The sequence below is a fragment of the Triturus cristatus genome, chromosome 5_2, assembly GCF_964204655.1.
Source record: "Triturus cristatus chromosome 5_2, aTriCri1.1, whole genome shotgun sequence".
NCBI classification, from domain to species: Eukaryota; Metazoa; Chordata; class Amphibia; order Caudata; family Salamandridae; genus Triturus; species Triturus cristatus.
The window spans coordinates 958,455,946-958,478,244 of NC_140588.1; the positions used below are offsets into that span (position 1 = coordinate 958,455,946).

Below are 22,299 nucleotides of genomic sequence, written 5' to 3' on the forward strand. Positions count from 1 at the left end.
TCCCCCACTGGCGCACCATCACATCAGACAGGTGGGTTTTAGAGATAGTCCGAAGGGGCTACTCCCTCCCCTTCGAGACTGCTCCTCCAACCATGCCACCTCGGTACCACCGCATGTAGGGGGATCACTCGGTGCTTCTTCAGCAGGAAGTTGCGACCCTCTTGGCCAAGGGGGCCATCGAGCGCGTTCCGACGCCAGAAGTAGGTCGTGGTTATTATTCCCACTACTTTCTGGTCCCAAAGAAGGACCAGGGCCTGCGTCCTATCTTAGACCTCCGGAACGTCAATCGTCTCCTCCGCAGAGAAGTTCACGATGCTCACTCTGGCTCAGGTCTAGTCTGCTCTCGATCCGCAAGACTGTATGGTAGCGCTGGACTTGCAGGATGCTTACTTCCACATCCCAGTCCTGCGGTTCACGGTAGGCCACAAGCACTTTCAGTTCACCGTGCTTCCTTTTGGCCTTACCAGCGCCCCTCTGGTGTTCACAAAATTGATGGCGGTGGTCGCAGCTCATCTGCACAGATCAGGGGTTTCAGTCTTCCTCTATCTCGACAATTGGTTGTTGAAGGCGGGCTCGCCCCAGTCATCTCCCACCTCCAGACTACGGCCGATCTCCTGCATTTGCTGGGGTTCTCCATCAACGGGCCGAAGTCTCACCTGATTCCCTCTCAGAAGCTTCTCTTCATCGGAGCGGTTCTGGACACGGCGCAGTTTCGGGTCTTTCCTCCCGAACAACGAGTCCGGGATATTTGGACTCTGATTCCGATATTTAAGCCCTTGTCCCTGGTTTCGGTCAGGGTAACTCTGTCTGAGGCTGCTGGGCCTCATGGCCTCCTGTATCCTGCTGATCGATCATGCCAGATGGCATATGCGGGCTCTGCAGTGGGACCTGAAGTTCCAGTGGGCGCAGCATCAGGGGAACCTGTCTGATCATGTCCAGATCTCAGAGGGCACTGCACGACAGTTGCAGTGGTGGCTCACGAACCGACATTGGGTCGACGGCAGATCCCTATCCCTTCCCCAACCGGAGTTTACAGTGGTGACGGACGTGTCCCTCCTGGGATGGGGTGGCCACATGGGAGAGGCAGAGATGAGAGGCCTCTGGTCTCCGGCGGAGTCCAAGCTCCATATCAACTTTCTGGAGCTTAGGGCGATCCGACTTGCACTGAAGGCATTCCTTCCCTCTGTCAAGGGGAGAGTAGTGCACGTGTTCACAGACCACACCACCGCCATGTGGTACTGCAACAAGCAAGGCGGGGTGGGGTCGTGGACCCTATGTCAGGAGGCTCTGCGTCTCTGGACATGGCTGGAACATCAGGGCGTTTTCCCGGTGGTTCAACACCTGGCAGGTTCTCTGAATGCCAGGGCGGACTAACTCAGCCGCAGGTGCATGATGGATCACGAATGGCATCTTCACTCGGAGGTGGTGCAAGGGCTCTTTCAGCAGTGGGGAGAGCCTTGGTTAAATCTATTCGCCACCGAAGAGAACGCGCAATGTCATCAGTTCTGCGCGTTGGAATTTCCAAGGCGGCACTCGCTTGGCGACGCTTTTCGTCGCGAGTGGAGTTGCGGTCTGATGTACGCCTTTCCACCTATACCACTTCTGCCCAGAGTGCTGAAGATGATCAGGCGAGACCGGGCACAAGTTATTCTTGTGGCCCCGGACTGGGTTCGAAGAGTAAGGTATCCTGAGCTACTCAGTATGAGCATCGATTTCCCCGATCCGACTGCCTCTTCGGGAGGATTTTCTGTCGCAGCAGCAGGGGACAGTCCTCCACCCGAAACTGTCCAGCCTCCACCTCTTTGTGTGGAGATTGAGTGGCGGCAGTTGATTCCCTTCGACTTACCTCCAGAAGTTTGTGATGTCATTCTGGTAGCCAGGCGCCCCTCCACTAAAGTGGTATACGCCTGCAGATGGAACAAATTTGTGGCATGGTGCACAGCAAAGGCTGTGGATCCCCTTTCTGCTCCTCTTTCAGAAGTCCTTTTGTTCCTTCTTTCTTTGGCCCGGCACGGCTCTGCTCTGGGCACAATCAAAGGTTATCTTTCTGCCATTTCAGCTTTTCTCAGGCTTCCTGATCAGCTTTCTCTTTTCACGTCCCCAGTTGTAAATAGATTTCTCAAAGACATTACACACCTTTTCCCTCCTATTCCGTTTGTGATGCTGCAGTGGGACTTGAATCTGGTTCTTACTTATCTTATGTGTGCTCCTTTTGAGCCCCTTCACAACTGTCCTCTTCGTCTCTTGACCTTGAAGACTGCCTTCCTGGTTGCCATCACGTCCGCTAGGCGGGTGAGTGAGCTCCAGGCTCTTGCTTGTAAACCTCCTTTTCTGTTGTTCCATCCAGACAAGGTTGTGCTCAGGCCCCGTCCTTCCTTTTTGCCAAAAGTTGTTATGGCCTTTCACATTGGGCAGACCATTACCTTGCCCACCTTCTTTCCACCTCCGCATCCTTCCAGAGAGGAAGAGAGTCTCCACCGTCTAGACCCAAAACGTGCGCTCTCATTTTATCTCAACCGCACACAACAGTTCCGGGTGGAGGACCAACTCTTTATTGGCTACGTTGGCACCAAGAAAGGTCGGACTGTTCACAAGAGGACTATCTCCTGCTGGGTCGTCTTCTGTATCAAAGCCTGTTACTCTTTGGCTAAAAAAGAGCCTCCGTTGAGGCAGCGTGCTCATTCCACTAGAGCAACTGCAGCCACTACTGCATTGGGACGAGGTGTCCCCCTGCAAGACATCGGTCAGGCAGCCACGTTGGTCTCGCTGCTCACGTTTACCAAGCATTATTGCCTGGACAGCCAAGTCCTGAGAGACTGCTTCTTTGTCCGTTCTGTTCTCCGGGACTTCCTGGTGTGATCTTGCTTCGCAGACCCACCACCGGGGTTGGTATTGCTGGGGTATCTATTCTAATATTCTAAGGTAAGGATTCTATCACTGTGTTTCTTTCAGATGAACAAGTTACTTACCTTCGGTAACAATATATCTGTAAGAAACATCAGTAGTGATAGATTCCTTACCGCCCCACCCATCCTCCCTGTTCTGCGAACTGATTTCTAGGGTTAAGGTCATTCCTTTCAGGACCATAGTTTCAATGCACCATCTTGCATGGCTCTGCGTTCCTGGCGCGGAAAGTCGTGTACAGAGCTGACGTCCGCATGCGTGGGCGGCGTCTAAGTAGCGCCCGCTACGTGATCTCGGCGACCACGACGCCAACAACGGACACGGAGCCGCACGACGCCACCTACTGACGCGCAGAGGTACTGCTGACGAAAACTTTCCGGATCCAGTCTGACACCTGGAGGTAATTCTAAGGTAAGGAATCAATCACTACTAATGTTTCTTACAGATACTTCATTACCGAAGGTAAGTAACTTGTTGGTTTGGTAGTTTTTTTAATGGTTCTGAAATAGTCATACTTGTCTTCTGCCATGTGAAAGGAGGCCATGGTACACTTTGTAAGGGTACCTGCATGATCTTAAAATCTTTATCTGAGGTAGAACAGGCACTACACTGCCGCACACAATGTTCGACTTTTGAATCCATTTCTGAGGCACCAGAAATAGTGCCTGAGCATTTTTATTTTTAAAGAGGGAAATGCCCATGTGCCTTTCGGGGCCATGGTTTATTAGGGTCTCTTGCATACGTTATGGGCGTACACGTTTGTCATTGTGAAAAACTAGACCGTTGACCACACTCGACTCAGAAGAAAACTAGGAGGAAGAATGAAGGGAACCTTTCATATTTTTTGACAGAGTTCAACTATCACAGCTAAACATTTTCACCATATTAAGTTCTTCATTTTTAGCACTTTCTGAAAACCATGTCTTCAATCACTTCCACACTGTGGAAGGCACACACATCAATGGCACACACATCAATGACACTCAAAGCTACATCTGTCTCACCATTCCCTTGTGTTTTCCCCAGATTATTAATGTACAGCAATCTTTATAAACAGTCAGCTGGATGGTTAATATGACCAGGTACATGTACAACGCTGAAATTATATTCTTGAAGCATGGATCAAAATTGTGCTATCCGTGCTGCAGAGGTGGGTTCTCCTACTAATGAGAGTTTTTGTACTAGTGGCTTGTCCTAGTTACTCCCCTAAATAAAGCGCCAGAAATGGTCTACAGCCCATACGTAGGTCAGTGGTGCTCTCTCTATGTACCATGCTCCTGTGAGTTTTTGATACATATGCAGCAGTCTGCTTACTATTATATAGTCTTTGAGAGAGAACTTTCCACTAAACCATATGCATAGGCATCAACCGTTCACATGTTGCAATTTTTACAACATGTGAACGGTTGGAGTGTGGATGCATTAATAACATGTTTCTTGGTAGACTCTGATGCCTCGTGATGTTCACCAGACCACACAAACTCTGTATCCTTTCTTGGGGGTTTGTGTAAACGCTCCATCTAAGAAGGCAAAGATCTTAGCAAACTTGCTGTAGTACTCGCAGAGTCCTGTAAAAGACCTCAGTTTGTCCTGATCTGGGGCTGGTGCCATACAGATGACATTGACCAGAGATTCTTTAGGAGTCACACCACTGTCTCCAATAGTGTGATCTAGATCTACTAGAAGTCTGAACAACTTGCCTTTGTCTGCACTAAGAACTAAACTTTCCTTTGACTGTCTGGTGCAGACCTCCCGCAGAACTTTGCAAAGCTCTTCTCTATCCCTTATAATTACCAACACATCATCTTGGAAGCACCTCATATTTGTTTCCAGGTCTTTGAAAATGTGATGTATTATTCATTGTAAAACTGAGGACTCTAAGTAGAGTTCAAACAGCTTCCATTTATACTGAAAGACACCAAATGTGTTCACAAACTCCGTGAGTAGTCTTGAAGCCTCCACCATTTCAACTTGATAATATGCACTGAAAAGGTTCAGCATTGAAAAAACATTTGCGCTATCCAACACAGATAGGAAGTCATTTACTTTAGGTGATGGGTGACTGTCCACCATGTTATTAGCATTCAACGCTCTTGATATGTATGCATAAACTTAATTCATTGTTACCTTTCTTTGTCAGGACTATCAGTAAAATCCAATCAGAGGATTATACCTTTTTGATTATTGCTTCCTTTTGCAATCTTTCTAACAGAACTTGCAGGTCTTTTTGAATACTGAAAGGAACATTCCTTAATGTCTGCTTCTCAGGAACAGCATTCCCCTTGAGTTTTCTGCAGTGGAAAAATTCCTGCAACTTGTCAATTTTGCTGTTGAAAGTCTCTGAAAACGAGTCAATGATTTTAGTCCCTAACACTTCCTCTCTGATGACCGTCTCTGGATCCAATTCACATGGATTAAGAGTTATTTTCAGCAGCTCTTGATATATCTATCCCGATACGCATATACTTTTTCTCACTACATAAAACTTAATTCTCGCTGCCCTGTCTACGAACACAGCTGTGGAAACGAATCAACCAAGGAGTTGATTCTGCTTCCTTTGCAAGGTAACAGCCGACGTCTGGCTCTAGAAGCTTGTTCACTTTTAGTAGAGAATAATGACTTGTTTGGCATCTTTGACATAATTGTGAATGGTGAGCCAGAACTTGCCAGCAAAGTCAACTGGATCGCTGAGTGGTAGAATGCACATGGGGGGGGCTAGAAGAGTTTTTCTGGGTGTGTCATCGTAGTCTTGTACCATCAGTACCAGTCCTTTGTAGTCTGTCTCTTTCTGATTCTGAAGATGCTTCCTCTGTGATTTGGGATATTCTTACCTTCACGAAACACACTCTTGGGGAATTTACTTGGCACTTGTAAATGTTGCATTCTTGTTGCTGGCAGAGCATAGTTTTAAATTTGCCATTGACAGTTGCTGCCACATTGATAACAAGCATACCTAAAATCATTTTTGCGGGCTTTGATAAAACTTGTTTTGTTGGAATTAAAACTTCTATAACACACCATTTTCCTTTTTGACGGATGCCCCCTTCTCTCCATGCTCTTAAGATAGACCATTTGCTTGTTCTCCAGAATTCCTTGTCCTCAGCTTTGAGTTCTCCGTAGCACACCCTCTCCTCCCCAGCCCTGCACACATCAAGTCCTGCAAGAACAGCAAGAGGTCCCGACGTACCCCCTTCTTTTTTTCTTGGGGGATAGACAAAGAGGATGTGACTCTAGAAATTAATTGGCTGAGTAACTAAAAAATGTATTCACATCATTGTTTACACAGGAAAGAACCAAACTTTCATCAAGCCACACCAGGGAAAAAGACACAATAGGTATATTGTGTAGACAACATCTTTTTTTATATTCTCTTTTTGGAGAAGCAGAGTCAATAAGACCTTTCAAAACGTATCAATATGTGGTTGCTCTAGAAAAGGGTGCAAAGAGAAAGTGGTCACATGTGAAGTGAGTAAGAGAAGGGAAAAATCAAAGAGAAAGAGTTTTGGGAAACATAATATCATTTTATACACTGGACACTGGCTGAAAAATTGAAAACCGGTGTGTGTGGGCCTGTCTACGCAGTAGTTGGTGATCTATTCTTTCTTATTTGTTTCACAGACTGATGCTTGAAAATTCGGAATGCATCATCAGAATACTGGAAAGACCAATAGGACATAATTCAGGCCCTGAGATGGAGGATGTCGATGTTTCGACCCGTCTTGGAGCGTAGCGGAAAACTTAAAACCTCCGCTTGCGGGTCTTCATCAGGGCAATAAGGTATATGAGACAGCTGTTCACGGGCGCCCAAATTAACAGACCCGACCAGGCACAAGTTCCCAATGATGGGTTGTCACTGTGGTCCTGTCATTTAACTCTAATCACTGGGGGCCTCCATCAGTTGTAATAGATATCCAGTTGGGCATCCAGTAAGGGCAAAATGGGAATAATCAACAGATTCCCTCGATATTCACCGCAGATGTGCGCTGGAAACAATTCAATTGAAGATTTACTAAAATCCAGGGGATGACTCAACAGTCAGGAAAAAATGAAGTCACTTAAGGTAAAGTGAAACGAATCGCCAGGGATGTCTCGTAAGCCGGCTGGCCGGCAACACACAGACTCTCTGCTCCAGGCAGCAGCTGTCGGCGAATTCACTTTACCTTAAGTGACTTCATTTGGCCGAGCATTCGAGATCTCTTGTATATACTTCAGTATTTACGTATATGTGTATGTACTTTGTGGGCTCTGGAGATCAGTCCTAGAACTTGTCTGCTTCCGCTTAGGGCCTTTTTTTCTGTTCAACTGCCTTTGTTTAACTGTCTTGATAGAAAAAGACCAGTAGAGATCAGTAAAATACCAGAATTGCTTTCTGCTTGTTCAACTGCCTCTATGTAACTGTCTTGATACAAAACGACCAGTAGAGGTCAGTAAAATACCAGAATTGCTTTCTGCTGCGGGACTTTATTTTTTTTATTTTTCTGGCAACTGCCTCTATCTAACTGTCTTGATAGAAAACGACCAGTAGAGGTCAGTAAAATACCAGAATCACTTAAGCATTCTCTAGATTCCAGTCCATAGAAATTGTCTTCCACCAGCACCCGTACGACAATAATATTTTCTTCAAATCTTGTATTTTCAGTGATATGACCACCGAAGGCCCTTATTTTATATTAAAAACAAGGCTTTGGACTATACCATTTCCCGCTGAAAGGAAATATTTCTATCCATGAGTTCCCATACCTGGGGTGTCAGGCAGTTTGGTGCTTACTTTCCCTCCATGTTAAAGAACAGTAGATGTTTCAGCACCCAGGCTAATGTGCTGCATAGCTAAATACATATAAGGCCCCAAAGGAACGATTGCATTGCAAATGCTTGTTTTTCATATACCTTATTGTCCTGATGAAGACCCAAGGGCGGAGGTTTAAAGTTTCTCTCTACTCTCCAAGACGGATGGAAACGTCGACATCCCTAATCTCAGGGTCTGATTTACGTCCTATTGGTTGTCCCAGTATTCTGATGATGCATTCGGAGTTTTCCAGCATTATTCTGTGAAACACATCGGGAAGAATAGACCAACTACTGTGTAGACAGGCCCACACACACCGGTTTTCTATTTTTCAGCCAGTGTCCAGTGTATAAAATTATGATACTATGTTTTCCAACTTTTCTCTTCGATTTTTCCATTCTCTTACTCACTTCACATATGAGCACTTTCTCTTTGCACCCCTTTTCTAGAGCAACCGCATATTGATACATTTTGAAATGTCTAATTGACTGCTTTTCCAAAAAGAGAATATTAAAAAATATTTTGGCTACAGAATACAGCTATTGTCTTTTTCCCTGGTGTTACTTGATGAATTTTTGGTTCTTTCCTGTGTAACAATTATGTGAATTAATTTGTTAGTGACTCGGCCAATTAATTTCTAGAGATACATCCTCTATGTCTACCCCGAAGAAAAAAAGAAGGGGGTACGTCAGGACCTCTTGTTGTTGTTGCTATAATGTACCCATGGTCCTTTGACGTATTTTGGGTTACCCCATTAGTCTGCAATGGCACATCAAGTCCTGGGCAGTTGTGTTTTTTTTGTCATTACTCCAGCTATTGCACAGTTAATGCTGTCTTCTCTTACTCTTTAAACAGTTTTCATACCTCCAGGCAGGCTTTCCAGCTTCTGCTCAACCTAACATTGCATTTCCCATTTTCTCCATCTTCACCTTCACATTTGTACAACGTGTGTCAAACGAATGAAGGAGTTTCTTCGCACAGTTAGCCCAGCTTCCTCAGAGGAGTCCTCGGGTACCGGTCACTGACTTGTTTTCTGTGAGCATCCGTTGGGTTAAACGAAATCCTTTAACCAAGGTAACTGAAGTTAGATAGGTCCAGGTATAAATAGATAAGAGTTGATCCAAACAGGAACTCACTTGGAGCCACCCAAAGCAGAAATGCAGACTCAACCAGGAGCTCCAAATTGCGAGCATGCAGTAACTAATCGTAGCTGCATCAATAGCACAAACGGGTATCCATGCACTTAAAACAGATAGAGATATAGTCAAGTCGCATCAAATATTGGCACAATTAAGCAGGTAAAAACGTCTAATTCTGTTTAATCAATATGGACTGCTATCAAGTTATGCTGTATTCGCTTTTTCGATACGGTTCCATTCTTAGATTTAACCATATATAATTTTGTTTAACTAATGGTAGTCATTTACTCTGTATACTTTTTAACAGCTTTGTTTGTGTTGCTTCATAACCACTGGCTTGGATTAAAGCTTGCTATGTCTGACCAACCTTTGACATCTTATGTGTAAAGATGTGTGGCTAGTAATTTATGGTTGTATACTAACGGGATAAGATTGACATTCAATGATTTATTTGTGAAACTTTTTCTTTTGGGTATTTATGTGTTTTAGGTTTCATTAAGTGTTTTTTTCATTTCTTTATATGTGCTGTAACTTAACCACAGAGCATTATTCCTTTGTCTAATATTTCCCAAGTGAGCCACAGTCATTTGGTGAACATTTAGTTCACTGCTTTTCTGTGTGTGTTCCGTTTATTTAATATCTTGTCTTTGGCAGGTTCGGCGTAGAAACACAGTAATTAGTGGGAATGCGCATGCAGTAAAAACAAGCATTGCCTGTGCTAATAGGTATTGCTTGCACTTTTAGGTGAGCTTAGTTAACCTACTGGCTTGGTAATGTTTGTTTAAAAAAAAAAGGAAAGCCTATTGGCTTGCCAGCGTTTGTTCATTTTGTATGAAGCTGATGAGGTTTGTAGGCATATACAAATTGAAAAAATGTAATATTAACAAATAAAATGCAAAAGCCACATTTTAAAGAATGCTTCCTTAATGCACAAATCACGCGGACATAGTGTGTTCAGAAAGCTTTAAAGAGGAGTTGTTCTTTATAAAATGACCTTTAGAGATGGGGCAGCTTTAGAGTGTAGACTGTTTTAGACTGTTTAGGCATTGCTCTATACACTATGCAATATTGCTGCTATGGTTTTAGTGAAGATGTATGTATGCGATATGTTGTGTAGTTTAATTGCATAGTTAGTACCGTTCAGTTTGTACCTGTCCCATTCGCATCAACATTGACTGTTCTTTCAGTAACATAAGTAATGTATTTTCATTTTTCATTAGATCTTCTGCAGTGCACAAATGAGATGAATGTGAATATTCCACAGCTGGCGGACACACTGTTTGAGAGGACTGCTAATAACAGCTGGGTAGTTGTGTTCAAAGCCCTTATTACAACACACCACCTCATGATGTATGGAAATGAGGTAAGTCGGTTTTGTTTCTGCTCCAGACTGCAAATATATTTTGTGTATAGTGCAATGGTTGGTGCTGATGGTGTTCTTAAATTGAGCTGCAAGTTCTGGATTTTAAAATAATAAGCCACTCTGAAAATAGAAATCTCTGCACGAACAGTGCATATTGAGCTGAGTATTTCTTTTCCATATCCCTTTTAAAATATCTAAAGCACTTCACTAAGAAACACTTTTTTTCCAGAGCAGAATGATTAGACACATTCACTGATTGAAAAAGAAAGCGCACCTTCTTAATATTTTATGCTTTTAAATATTAAGACATACAGGTGTTGCTAAACAAGTGCACATGATTGATTATCAGGAAGAACCTGTATTTAAAATAAGAAGCTTTGCCAGTTTGGTCCAATGCATTGAACATTGGGTACTCTTACAGGGTACGCAAAAACAAATGCTGAAAGGGGCTGAAGCCCGCTTCCTTCTGTAGTACCTACCTGTATGCAAACTGAAGGCATGGCAAATTTATTTTCACATATGTCTCAGAAGCTAAGACTGACCTATAATCGTGTCTTTCAGGGTCTTGTTGAAACCTCTCAACAAGCACATTAGTCGGGGGATGGTAGGGTGTGCAGAAAGTATAGGTAACCCCACACATGGCCTTCATGTACACTGACATGGTTCCTGTGCCAGCCCCACACTCATCCCACATGACCTTAATGTACACTGACATGAACTTGGTTCCTGTGTCAGACACTACCTTCTTGGGGAACCCCACTCCAGTAAATATCCCCATCAGTGCCCTGGCGACCACTGGCACAGTCACTGTTCTCAAAGGAATGAGCCCAAGGTACCGGGTGGCATGGTTCATCAACACCAGGATTACCCTGTTCCCTAGAGCGGTCTTGGGATTAAAAGGCCCAACAGTATCTACACTACCCTCTTAGTTCCCAACACAGGGAACCTCTGGAGGGTAACATTGCACTTTCAACCTAACTTGCCACTGGCTTGGCAAGTCATACAGGATCAGCAGAGCGTATCTTACTTGATCTTCATCTGGGGCCAATAAAAGTGGGTGACCAGGCGGTCAAAGGTTTTGGCCTGCCCCAAATGTCCTGCCAAGTGAATATCATGAGCCAACTACAGTTGGAAGGCCCTATACTACTCTGGTTGAAGCCGGCTCAGTGATCTTAGGTTCACTATACCGGAGACCATTCTCCCAGACCAATCTCCTAGTAAATGAGGTGACCACCTGAACTCTTTCCCCCGCCCAGCAGATATTTTGCTCCTGGTCATTCCCTGTCACAGTCAACAGGCAAAGGTGGATTTACAGCTACTTTCAGTAAGGCAGATACCCCACCCCTCTCCAGGGGAACCATGGGGGAAGTGGCTCACTTGGTGATCAGCGGTTACTGCCTGGTGGATTACATTAGGAGAGTCTGCTCTGTAGACAACAGATGCCACCTGACTGTAGTCATACTGGCTCCTGTGTCTCACAGAGCCTCCACCCTTTACCCATTTATGGTATGCCACTGCCTGTGCTGTGTGTGTTCTTAGGCATGTGAGCGTTGCAAACCATTTCCTTATCATTTAGGAATGCTAGGGTAATCTCTGCACTTATCACAAAATCTAACTGGAACAATCCCCCCCCCCCCCCCTCCCCCACTGCTACAATGGAAAATCCTTGTTTGGGCCCACCAGTGTAATGCTTCTTCTTGGGACAAGTGGCTTGTGTTGTGCCCTCACTGGAGACAGTCCTAGCACAGCATTGGTCAGACCTCCTGGTTTCCTTCCCACTAAAACTCCGCCTCCTTTGGTCAGAAGAGGAATGGGACTAACCCTCCATTGAAATTCTTTTAAGGAGCTTTCGAAAACTCTTTTGGTGATCTGTGTTCCCTTCTTCCTTTTGCTGGTGGGAACCCGGCCCACCTTTTTTGTGCTCCTCCCTATGCACCTCGCTATGACATGGTGCTGATCCAGATGTCCGCTTCCTTCCCAAGTTTTCTTAGCACAGTGAGCCTAATGGCTGTCCTGTGCAGGAAAACCTCTGTAAAACAATTACTTAAAATGTGCTCTTTCTTCATCCAGTTGTACAGCCTATCTTACTCATCTGCTTTGCAGCCCCTAACTCAAACATCCAGTGCCTCAGCGGAAGGATCAGCAAAATCTACCCATGACTGGTGTGACTGCTTCTGACCATCCCTGAACCTCAACAATACTTCTCATGGGTCAGACCAAATTTTGTGATACAGGCTTCATTCATTTGGGGGAAGGGGGGGGCGTACTTCCTCTGCTCAGCTACTTTAAGGGCTAATAAGGTATCCTTCCCTGCAATGGGCAATTGCTTCCACAGACTGCCCCCCTGTCCACCTCCCCATCCCTCTCACAGAGTCTGTGCATACGTAGGAACACATTATATGCTGCAACCCACTTATCTACATCATCCTTCACCACATAACTAGGCACCAGGTCTTTGGGGATGTGGGCACTTTTACCATTTGTAGGCACTTTGTGGTCACTGCCATCATCATCACTGGACTCAGAGGACCTGCGTGACCGCCAATTGGATCTTGCACTGACTCCTTTCATAAGCCAGCATGGCTTTTTTATTCTCCAAGGCCAGGGTTAACTCCTCCTCCTGTGTGCCAATGTTGCTTCTGCCTTCTTTTCCGCCATAGCCAGCGTGTTCTCTTCCATACCCAATGTCAAGGTAAGAGTAGCCAACTGTACACTGACACTGCTCCCTGCTCTTGGCTTTACTGATGAGGCTGTTCTTTGGGGGGGGGACACTCCGCTGGTACTGGAGCCTCCTCAATGTCCTCTTCATTTACCTCCTGCTCCTGGGAGGTGAATTGCAGCATCCTTCTTGGACTCCCTGCTCTGTTTTTGCCCTCTGTGCTTGCACATCTTCAGATATGCTACAGTGAGGCTGTCCACGTTGCTCAGGTCTGCCTCTATGCTTGCAAAAAGCATGTGCAAAAATTGAGGACAAGAATACATTTAGAAAAATAAAAAAATGACGCCATTGAGATCAAAAAGTTAATTTTCGCAGTCACTTTAAAGAGATTTTAATTTAATCTTAAATTACTGAATGGTGCTGCAAAACACGAGTCCTGGATCCCACAACTGAGCACCAATGTAACATATTGGACTGTTACTTGGGTGGCGGGTTGCAGTTTTTGCACTGCTATAGTCAGGCTACAATGGTAGGCCTGAAGCCATGCTTGCACTGCAACTGGCGTGGATGGTACAATTGGTGCAGCAGTACACCAGAGTCCTTTAACTTGCAGACCCCGGGTAGACTTTGTATCCTATTCTATGGATTTATGTGTACGATGAATGGAGGATGCAGATTTCATCATGTTAAAAGGGAAGAGCTCAGGCACTTTCCCACTGGTTAGCAAGGGTAAAGTGCACAGAGTTCTACAACCAGCAAAAATATTTAAGGCAAAAATCTGGGGTTACCTCACCCAAAAAGTTGGTAATTTCCCACAGGTTGATTCTGGGGACTTGCAAAAACTGCCCGAGATCTAATCTGGTCCTAGACGTATGGGTCACAGTATTGCCTTGGGGCCTGTGAATCAGTCCCTAGAGACCCTATCTTGTATACCCAGTGGAAGATCAGGGTTATCAAGAATTGGAGTGAGGGACGAGGGAAACATCATGCTCCTTTGTCTTATTATCACCAACAATGTCTCATAGTGATCTTAGTCGGCGTTAGTAAATTTGCCCCACCGTGGGATTTAGCAGGTGGCCAAGGGAGAATTTTTAGGTGCAACTTTGTGTACTTTTTTTATCTGGAGCCAAACCTTCACAGAATGTATATGTAGAATATCTAACATAGGCTGTAGCTGTGTGGTCCAGGCATAGGTCTCCAAATTTTGAAAAGACAAAACGCCTTCATATATGGAATTGATTAGTATTTTTTTATATATCCTAGAGGTTTTATTACCCCAAGTAAATTATATTAACTTGCCTTTAATATTTTTTTGAGTGGTAGGTGGTAGCATGAGTAGTAGCGCATGGCACCCATACAATGACTGCAGGAGGAAATTAATTTCTATGGCTGCAGTGCGTTCTAACCATGATATTTCCTACTTTCCCCAATGGTAAAGAGTGAACATTCAACAGAGTTGCAGTTTAGATTCATATGGACCAGAGAAGCTTTAATCCTGACACCCTATAATTGTAAAAGAGTGGAGGATTTCATAAAGCCTTTAGCATGAGCAGAAGCCAACAACACTTCCGAGATAAGTGTGGGATTCCCAAGTCTGTAGATTTTGAATAGTCTTTTGTTTTTGAAATGTTTTTATTATAATTTCAAGTAAACCAATTCAACAAAATGATCCTAGATAAGATGTATATGTGCGGCAAAGGAGGAGGTCATAGTCATAAATGAACATATTAATTCACAGTAGCAAATGTGTAGAGTGAAACTGCTGTGGCGAGGTACATCATTAACTTCTTTGCAGCAACAATAAATAAGGGGCCAATAATAAAAGATAACCCCACGAATACACTAGAGCAGTCACCCACGCTTCAGTCAGAAGTGCTCAAGTCACTGGCCCAATCCCACACCAGTTCAAACAACTGGAGTGCGGCCAGGCTGCTCCAGAGGCGTGGTCTGGTCCATCAAGTGCTTCCCTATTGATCCTTCTTCCGGCAAAATCTTCCCCTGGGGATCCATTCTAGGGCAGGCTGAGAATCCTATGCTGCCAATATCGGGACCGTGTCCACCCCTCTAGCCTCTTCCCTCCAAATCACCTCCTTCAGCTCATCATCAGATGCCAATGGGCAAGGATGAGCACCAAGTTTATGAACCTGTCATTTACTTTACGAGTAGCGCTAGGGCTATGAATGCCCAACAGGTACAGTTGTGGGGAGCATTCAGAAGGCTGATCTGTGGCCTGACGGATAACCTGTAATATCAGATCCCAATAGGGGGTCAGCATGGGACAGTTAACCATATGAGAGAAATCAGCATCCTCCGTACCGCATCAGGGGCATGCCAATGAGGCCCCAGGAAACATGGCGTGGATGCACTGCAGGGTGAGGAAGACCCTGTGTAAAAAAATATAAAACTGGATCAATTTAAACGTAGCATTACAAGATATTTTGGGGGTATGCACAAGGTTCCTCATCCAATCGACATAATTGAACAAAAGGCTAATGTGTTCCATCCACCAGTGATGCAACTGGGATATTTCAATGTGTGCTCCTTTCAATAGAGCCCTATAAAGAAGTGTAACTAACCACTTTCGTCCTTCCCGTTTATAAGGAAGAGATAATGTAGGCATTCGTGCCCTGGAGGTTCTCAGGTCCCTACCCCCATTAAGTTCGCACCTTACCCATCAGGGCCCAATGGAGAATAAAGTTTCCAGAGATTATATATATCTCTCAAGTTCAGGAAGGGGGTGATCTCCCATGAACAAGTCCTCCAGTATAGGGAGTTCTGCCTCGACTCAGAAATGCAAGCATCCCAGCCCCTCTGAGATTGCCAGTATTGAGCCGTCAACAAAGCAGTTCACAAGTATAGGGGACCCTCGTATGCGTCCTCTGTAATGTAGCTAGATAATAAAGCTCAATCTGGAGCAGCCAAACAAAGGGAATCGAGCGCCTTCCTGATATCAATGGCCAACACTAGGATGTCCGACAGGAGTCGCTCATGCATATCCAGAACATTAAACAGTTGGCATATATTGGACAGAGAGCTGCGAGGGGAGTCAAACTCTGTCTGATCGGGATGTATCCGTTTACTGACATGCAGCAGAATCCTGTTAGCCAGAATCTTGCTCAAGATTTTATAATCCATGTTGATGATAGATGGGCGCAGTAGGAATCTACTAGCCCAGGGTCTTTGCCTTTCATAGGCAAGGATACAATTGTGGCTTCTCGCAAAGTAGGTGGGAGTAGACCCTGTGTCAATTCCCCATTGAAGACATTCTTCAATTTAGGGCTCAGAGCCGCGGCTTAGAACTCAATGGGTAATCTGTCAGATCTGGGGTCCTTGCCATCTCCTTAATCACACCCCTTACCTCCTGAACAGAGACGTCCCCAACAAGTCATTCCGCCACATCGGGCCCAACCTAGGAGAAGAGAAACCTGCAATACATTGGAATATGTCTGCCTCATTAGCTGCTGAGCCGAAAGTGTATAACTCGTGATAGTACAGAGTAAACACTCCGTTAATTTCCTCTTGCGTGAACTCATCCTGTCCAGCTGAGTATTAAATCTGAAGTATCGTGTGCCCCCTGTTCTCCCCTTGGAGGAGCCAAGCCAGCATGCTCCCTGATTTTTCTCCATCTGCATTGGCCTGCGCAATATAAGGTTTATAATCCTATTGCCTCAAGCACTTCACTAAAGCAAATAATTTCTCCCTTTCAGCAAGCACCGGCTCCCTGCCTTCCGCTATCTCCACCATATCCTGGGGCATGCCATTCAATACCTTCTCCTGCCAACCTAATAGCGTGAAGCTGATTGCGGGCTCCCATCTTATTGGCGATGCAGTGTCCCCGCACAACTACCTTTAGGCCCCCCATTCAAATCCTATCGGTGACGCAGTTCCTGCATTCTCCAGACAATAATTTTGGATCACCTCCCCAAGCTAGGTCCGAAACACCGGTCCTAAAGCAGGGCGGAATCCAACCATCAGGTTGGGACGCAAGCCCTACGGAAAAGTGTAAATCAAGGGGTTATGGTCTAAGTATGTCCTCGCCAAATAATCCGCATCCATACGCTCATACACTGCATCACAGCCGAGAACCACAGCCAGGTGAACATCCAAATCATGCAGGCCGGAGTGAAAAGATAAGCCCGCGCCCTAGGATTGGGCTTCCTCCAACACTCAATAAGACTCCACTGCTGAATTCAAGTGCAGAAAGACCCCATCGATGTATGTGCAGGCAATGATCGTAATGGTGGTGGGGGGGTGGGGACCTATCTAGGTCAACCACACCGTTAAAGTCTACCCCTATTATCTTTAGGTAGGGTAGTACTGCCGCTATGAGGGTTTCCAAACTAGTCATAAAGATGCATTGGTTGATGTCCGGGGCGTAGAGGTTAAGCAGTGTAACATCCTTGAAGTCTATCCGGCCCAGTACTAGGACATAAAGTCCCTCTGGGTCAACCATCGCTTTGTGCAATTGGAAGGGTATTCCGGTTCTGATCCAAATCAGGGCCTCCCTTGCATATGCAGAATTGGTTGTATATAATAAAGCTGCCACCTCCACCTGTTATGGAGAGCCCTGCCCTTGATGTCCATCAAAAGTGTCTACTGCAGGAATGCTACCTGCGCCCCGCTGTGTTTTATGTATGCCAGAACATTGTTGTGTTTGAAAGGTGTGGTCAACCCCCTCACATTCCTAGTAAGTAATCTAAATCAGTCAGCCATCAAGAAACACACATGCGCACGTCAGTGCGCACAAGCCACCATGCCAAACACTAATAAGAAAACAGTCCTCGAAGAACAGCAAAACGCCCACAACTACCACTCTGGACTGTGCTATAGAAACATCCTGTCCAACCAAAGGTAAGCAACATCCTATAAACCAAAGCCCTCCACTGGTAGGGTCCATAGGGGAAACAGTCACGTCGGCATGAGAATGTACACCAGCAGTGTGTCCGGCAAGAAAGTCTCACACTGTGCAGACTCAGGACTCCCGCCCACCCAGCGCCTCCCCAGCCCGATAGACAGCTCAACTGCACCAGAATATATGGCAGTCCCCACAACTCAATACCACAAATGAGGTCCTTACCTGTCGGCATCCTGCAGCAGCTCTGGGGAAGGTCCTATGACCTCTTCAGCTGTGCCTGTAGTCACCCCAGGAGAGTTTTCTCCAGGCTCAATATTGTCAAGGTCACCAAACTCGAGGTGGACCCCCTGGGAGACTGTAACACTGGATGTGGCACGCTCCTTTCAGATCTCAAAGGCCACCGCCTTCACCGCCCTTGTCTGTTACTCAGCCGTCTGATGCTTTGTCAGGCGAGGCGTTACGCACCTGCAGGATCGCTGGCACTATGGTCACCGTGGACAAAGCTGATCCAGAGAGATTGGCCGCATAGTGCCTTGTTATGGAGTTCTAGCCAATCCCATGCCGCTGTTGGATCTAAGAAAAAGAGAGACTTGTCCTCCGCCTGTATTCTCAGGTTGGCTGGAGACAATAATGCGTGAGGTATTCCCCGCTATTGAAGCTTCTTTATAGCAGTGAAGAATGCCCTCAGAGTCTCAACTTGAAGGGTGAAGTTCGAGTAATAGAAACCCCTAGTATTCTCCACGGTGAAGGGAATGTGACTGCGCGCCTGCTGAAGAAGCAAGTCCCTGTCTCGGAAACTAAGTAGGTGGGCAATCACTGGGGTGAGGGAGGGGGCCCAGCTGGGGAGGCTGTACAAGGACTCTATATATGCGTTCCAGTGCATAGAACCTGGACAAGCCTTCTGGAGCCATGACCTCCTGGAGCCAGTACTCCATAAAACTAAGCATGGACCCACCTTCTGCTCTCTCTGGTAATCTAATGATCCTAATGTTATTGCAGCGGATCTTCCCCTCTTAATCATCCATCTTGGCTGCCAGCCAACTGGTATGAACCTCCAGGTCCATAAGGCAGCGCTCCATATTCAATGTCTCGGGCATTAGGGTTTGGACTGAGGTCTCCAAGGGAGACACCCATACCGACCTTTTCTTAGAAACCTTCTGAATGAGGCCCAGTTCAACCTCTATGAAGTCAATCTTGCTCTCCAGTTGCTCCACGGAGGCATCAGTCGCCGCCAGCAGATAGTCAAACTTATCAAGCTGTGACGCCTCACCTCTTCCTGCGCCCTGCTTGATCACTGTGAGAAAGTGCCATCTTTCGTGCATGGTATGCCCCCACTTTTTGTTGAATTGCTGAATGCACTTTGACTAAGTGTGCCCTGGACTCCTGCCAATCAGGTGCCCAGGGCCTATGTTCCTTCCCTAAAACCCAAATTGGCAAACCCTGGCCACATGTCAGCCCCTGGTAAATGGTACCCCTAGGTACCTAGGGCCTTGTGACCAGGGAAGGCCTCTAATGGCTGCAGCACTTATTGTGCCACCCTTAGAGGCCCTGTACTCTAACACTAACACACTGCCCTTGCAGGCTGAGTGTCTGGGTACAGGACAAAACAGAGAGTCGACATGGCACACATCCCTGTGTGCCATGCCCACAACTTACACTGCCTTGGCATACATCAGCCTCCCCCTCTAGCTGGGTGCTCTATGCCAGTGGTGTGGGCACAAGAGCATGAGCCCTGTGCCCCTACAGAACCCAGGTCCATTCCTGGGCACTGTAAGTGCAGTGCTGCCATTTAAGAGTATATGGTGTTGGGAGCTCGTCAAACACGAACTCCACAGTACCATGATGGCAACACTGAAGACTAAGAAGTTTGGTATCAAACTTCTCAGCACATTAAACCCGCACTGATGCCAGTGTGGGATTAAATGTACAACGCACGACAGAGGGCATCTTGGAGATGCCCCCTTAACCTAACCTACAATCCATGTCTTGTCTGAGGGGCTGCCACACAGCAGACATGTTGCTGGACCCCTGGGTCGAGAGCCATCCGCTCTCCTGGGCCTGCAACAATGCACATCCTGGGCGACGTGCTAGGTCTCCTCCCCCAGGATGGGCAGGTGAAGCTTCAAAGGCATGCCGCCTTTGTGAGCTTCTCCAGGCCACTTGCTGTACTCAGAAACTGGCCCCTACCGGTTTTAAACCCCACTCTGGCGGGGACACTGGCTGGAAACCCCAAGGAAGGACAGGGGGTGTGCCAGCCTCTGCCAACCCCACCCCTCAGGTGGGGGAGGCGAGGTGAAACACATCCCTGGGCTCTCGCCATCTTGAAGATGGGGAGCCCTGCCCAATCAGGACTAGGCCACTGCACCCCTCCCACAGGAGAGTGGCAGGATAGGGGGTTAACCTACCCCAGGACAGGGACCCAGTGGTCCCTGCCCTTTACCTACCTGTAACAGCCCTTAATTAGTATTTAGGGGCACCCTGAACCTTCCTTCCTCAGATTCCAGATTCCAAAACAACAAAGATCAAGAAGAAAGATGACCTGCAGTGCAGCTGCTAAGAATAGGAAGACACCAACTGCTTTGGCCCCAGCCCTATCGGCCTGTCGACCCTCAAACCTGCTCCTGCTAAATCCCGGCACCTCCTGTGGCCAGCAACCTCACAAACCCCGGAGGACCTGACTACCTTGTGACTCTGAGCACCTGGAACTCCCACGAGCAGTGGCTCTGCTCAAAGCAAGTATCTAACCCCTGGCATCAGCCTGGAACCGCGAACCCTGCACACTCTGCACCCGCCAAGCCTGGCCTGTGCTGGAGTGGACAAAGACCCCGAGTACGTCACCCCGGCAATTGTGACCCCATATCCGGCACCCAAGGACCCACCTCAACGCTCCTGACGCCTGCAGCCTCAGAACCAGGGACCCCCCCAACCGCGATCAACAGAGGGTAAGATTTCCCAACACCAAAAGGCACCCCTGCACCCGGCGCACTGCGGCCCCTGGTGCCCGACTCCTGGCTACCTACCTATCCTCCAACTACCCAACTTACCTCTCGAAGTGGTGGTCACACCTGAAGAATCTTCGTCCCCGAGCTTGCAGCCTTTGTTCGTCCTTGAGCTTTTCCATTGCAATCCATTGAGCGACCGAAGGCTCAAAAGCACCCTGCACCCAGCCGCCCGAGTGGCCCTGGAAGTGCAACTTTTACTCCTTAGGAGATATCCCAGTGCTGGATCTTGGTGCCCAGCACTGACCCTGAAAAGTACTTGCGACCGTACTTACCACTAACTCAATTTTCTCCCATAGGAAACCATTGACTGTTTTTCTGTGAAATTTCTTCTAAGTGTCGATTTTTGCAAACTACAAATATTCTTTAAAAATCGTACCAACTGTGAAAACGTAATTACTTACCTGTTTTAGATAGATGTCCCAGTACTGAGCCTAGGAGCCCAGCACTGGATTACAAAAGTAACAAGAACATACTTGACCCGTAATTTGAATTTTCTTCCATAGGAAACCATTGACTGTTTTTCTGTGAAACAAACACACTGCCCTTGCAGGCTGAGTGTCTGGGTACAGGACAAAACAGAGTCGACATGGCACACATCCCTGTGTGCCATGCCCACAACCTACACTGCCCTGGCATACATCAGCCACCCCTCTAGCTGGGTGCCCTATACCATTGGTGAGGGTACAGGTGCATGAGCCCTGTACCCCTACAGTGTCTAATTCCATTCTTAGACATTGTAATGTGCAGTGCTCCCATTAAGAGAATATGGTGCTGGAAGTTTGTCATTACGAACTCCACAGCACCATAATGTCCTAACTGAAAACTGAGAAGTTTGGTATCAAACTTCTCAGCACATTAAACCCACACTGATGCCAGTGTGGGATTTAATGAAAAATGCACACAGAGGGCTTCTCCGAGATGCCTCCTGAAAACTAACCCACCTCTATTGTCCCGACTGAGTGTCTGCTTAGGCTGCCATCAACAGACATCTTTCTGGACCCCTGGGTCGAGAGCCTGCTGCTCTCGGGGGCCTGAAACAATGCACATCCTGGGACGACGTGACAAGCCTCCTCCCCCAGGATGGGCCGGGTTCATGAAAGGGAAGCTTCCAAGGCATGCCGCCTTTGTGAGCCTCCCCAGACCATTTGCTGCTTTCAGCAACTGGTCCCCACTGGTTCTAACTTTGGGCGGGAGAACTGGCGGGAAAAACAAGCGAGGGAAAGAGGTATGCCCACCTCTGCCAACTCCACCCCCTAGGTGGGGGGGGGGGGTTGAGGTGCAGCACAGCTCCAAGTCCACGCCATCATGAGGGTGGGGGGACCCAACCAACCAGGGACAGGCTCCTGCCCCCCTCCCATTGGATGGTGGCACGATAGGGGGTGTACTCACCCCAGGAAGGGACCCATTGGTCCCTGCCCTTTGCCTACCTGTAACGCACCTAAATCTAGTATTTAGGGGACACCCTGAACCTTGTTTCCTCAGATCCAGAAAAGACAAGAAGAAAAGAAGGACCGAACAGCCGTGCAGCTAGCTAACAAGAGGAAGACCCCCACTGACTTGGCCCCAGCCCTACAGACCTGTCTCCCCTCGA

General features: G+C 46.9%; 1 protein-coding gene across 4 annotated transcripts in view; it reads left to right on the forward strand.

Moving 5' to 3' along the window:
* Positions 1 to 22,299, forward strand: part of LOC146829464 (phosphatidylinositol-binding clathrin assembly protein-like) — a 704,267-nt gene that overhangs the window by 104,932 nt on the left and 577,036 nt on the right. For 2 of the 4 annotated variants that reach the window (XM_085608147.1, XM_085608148.1), the window contains exon 2: positions 10,050 to 10,192. In XM_085608147.1, coding sequence (XP_085464273.1) covers positions 10,050 to 10,192 — 143 coding nt within the window. Of the gene's footprint in view, positions 1 to 6,522; positions 6,682 to 10,049; positions 10,193 to 22,299 lie in introns of those variants that run through there. The other 2 variants (XM_085608150.1, XM_085608149.1) reach the window with 2 other exon arrangements.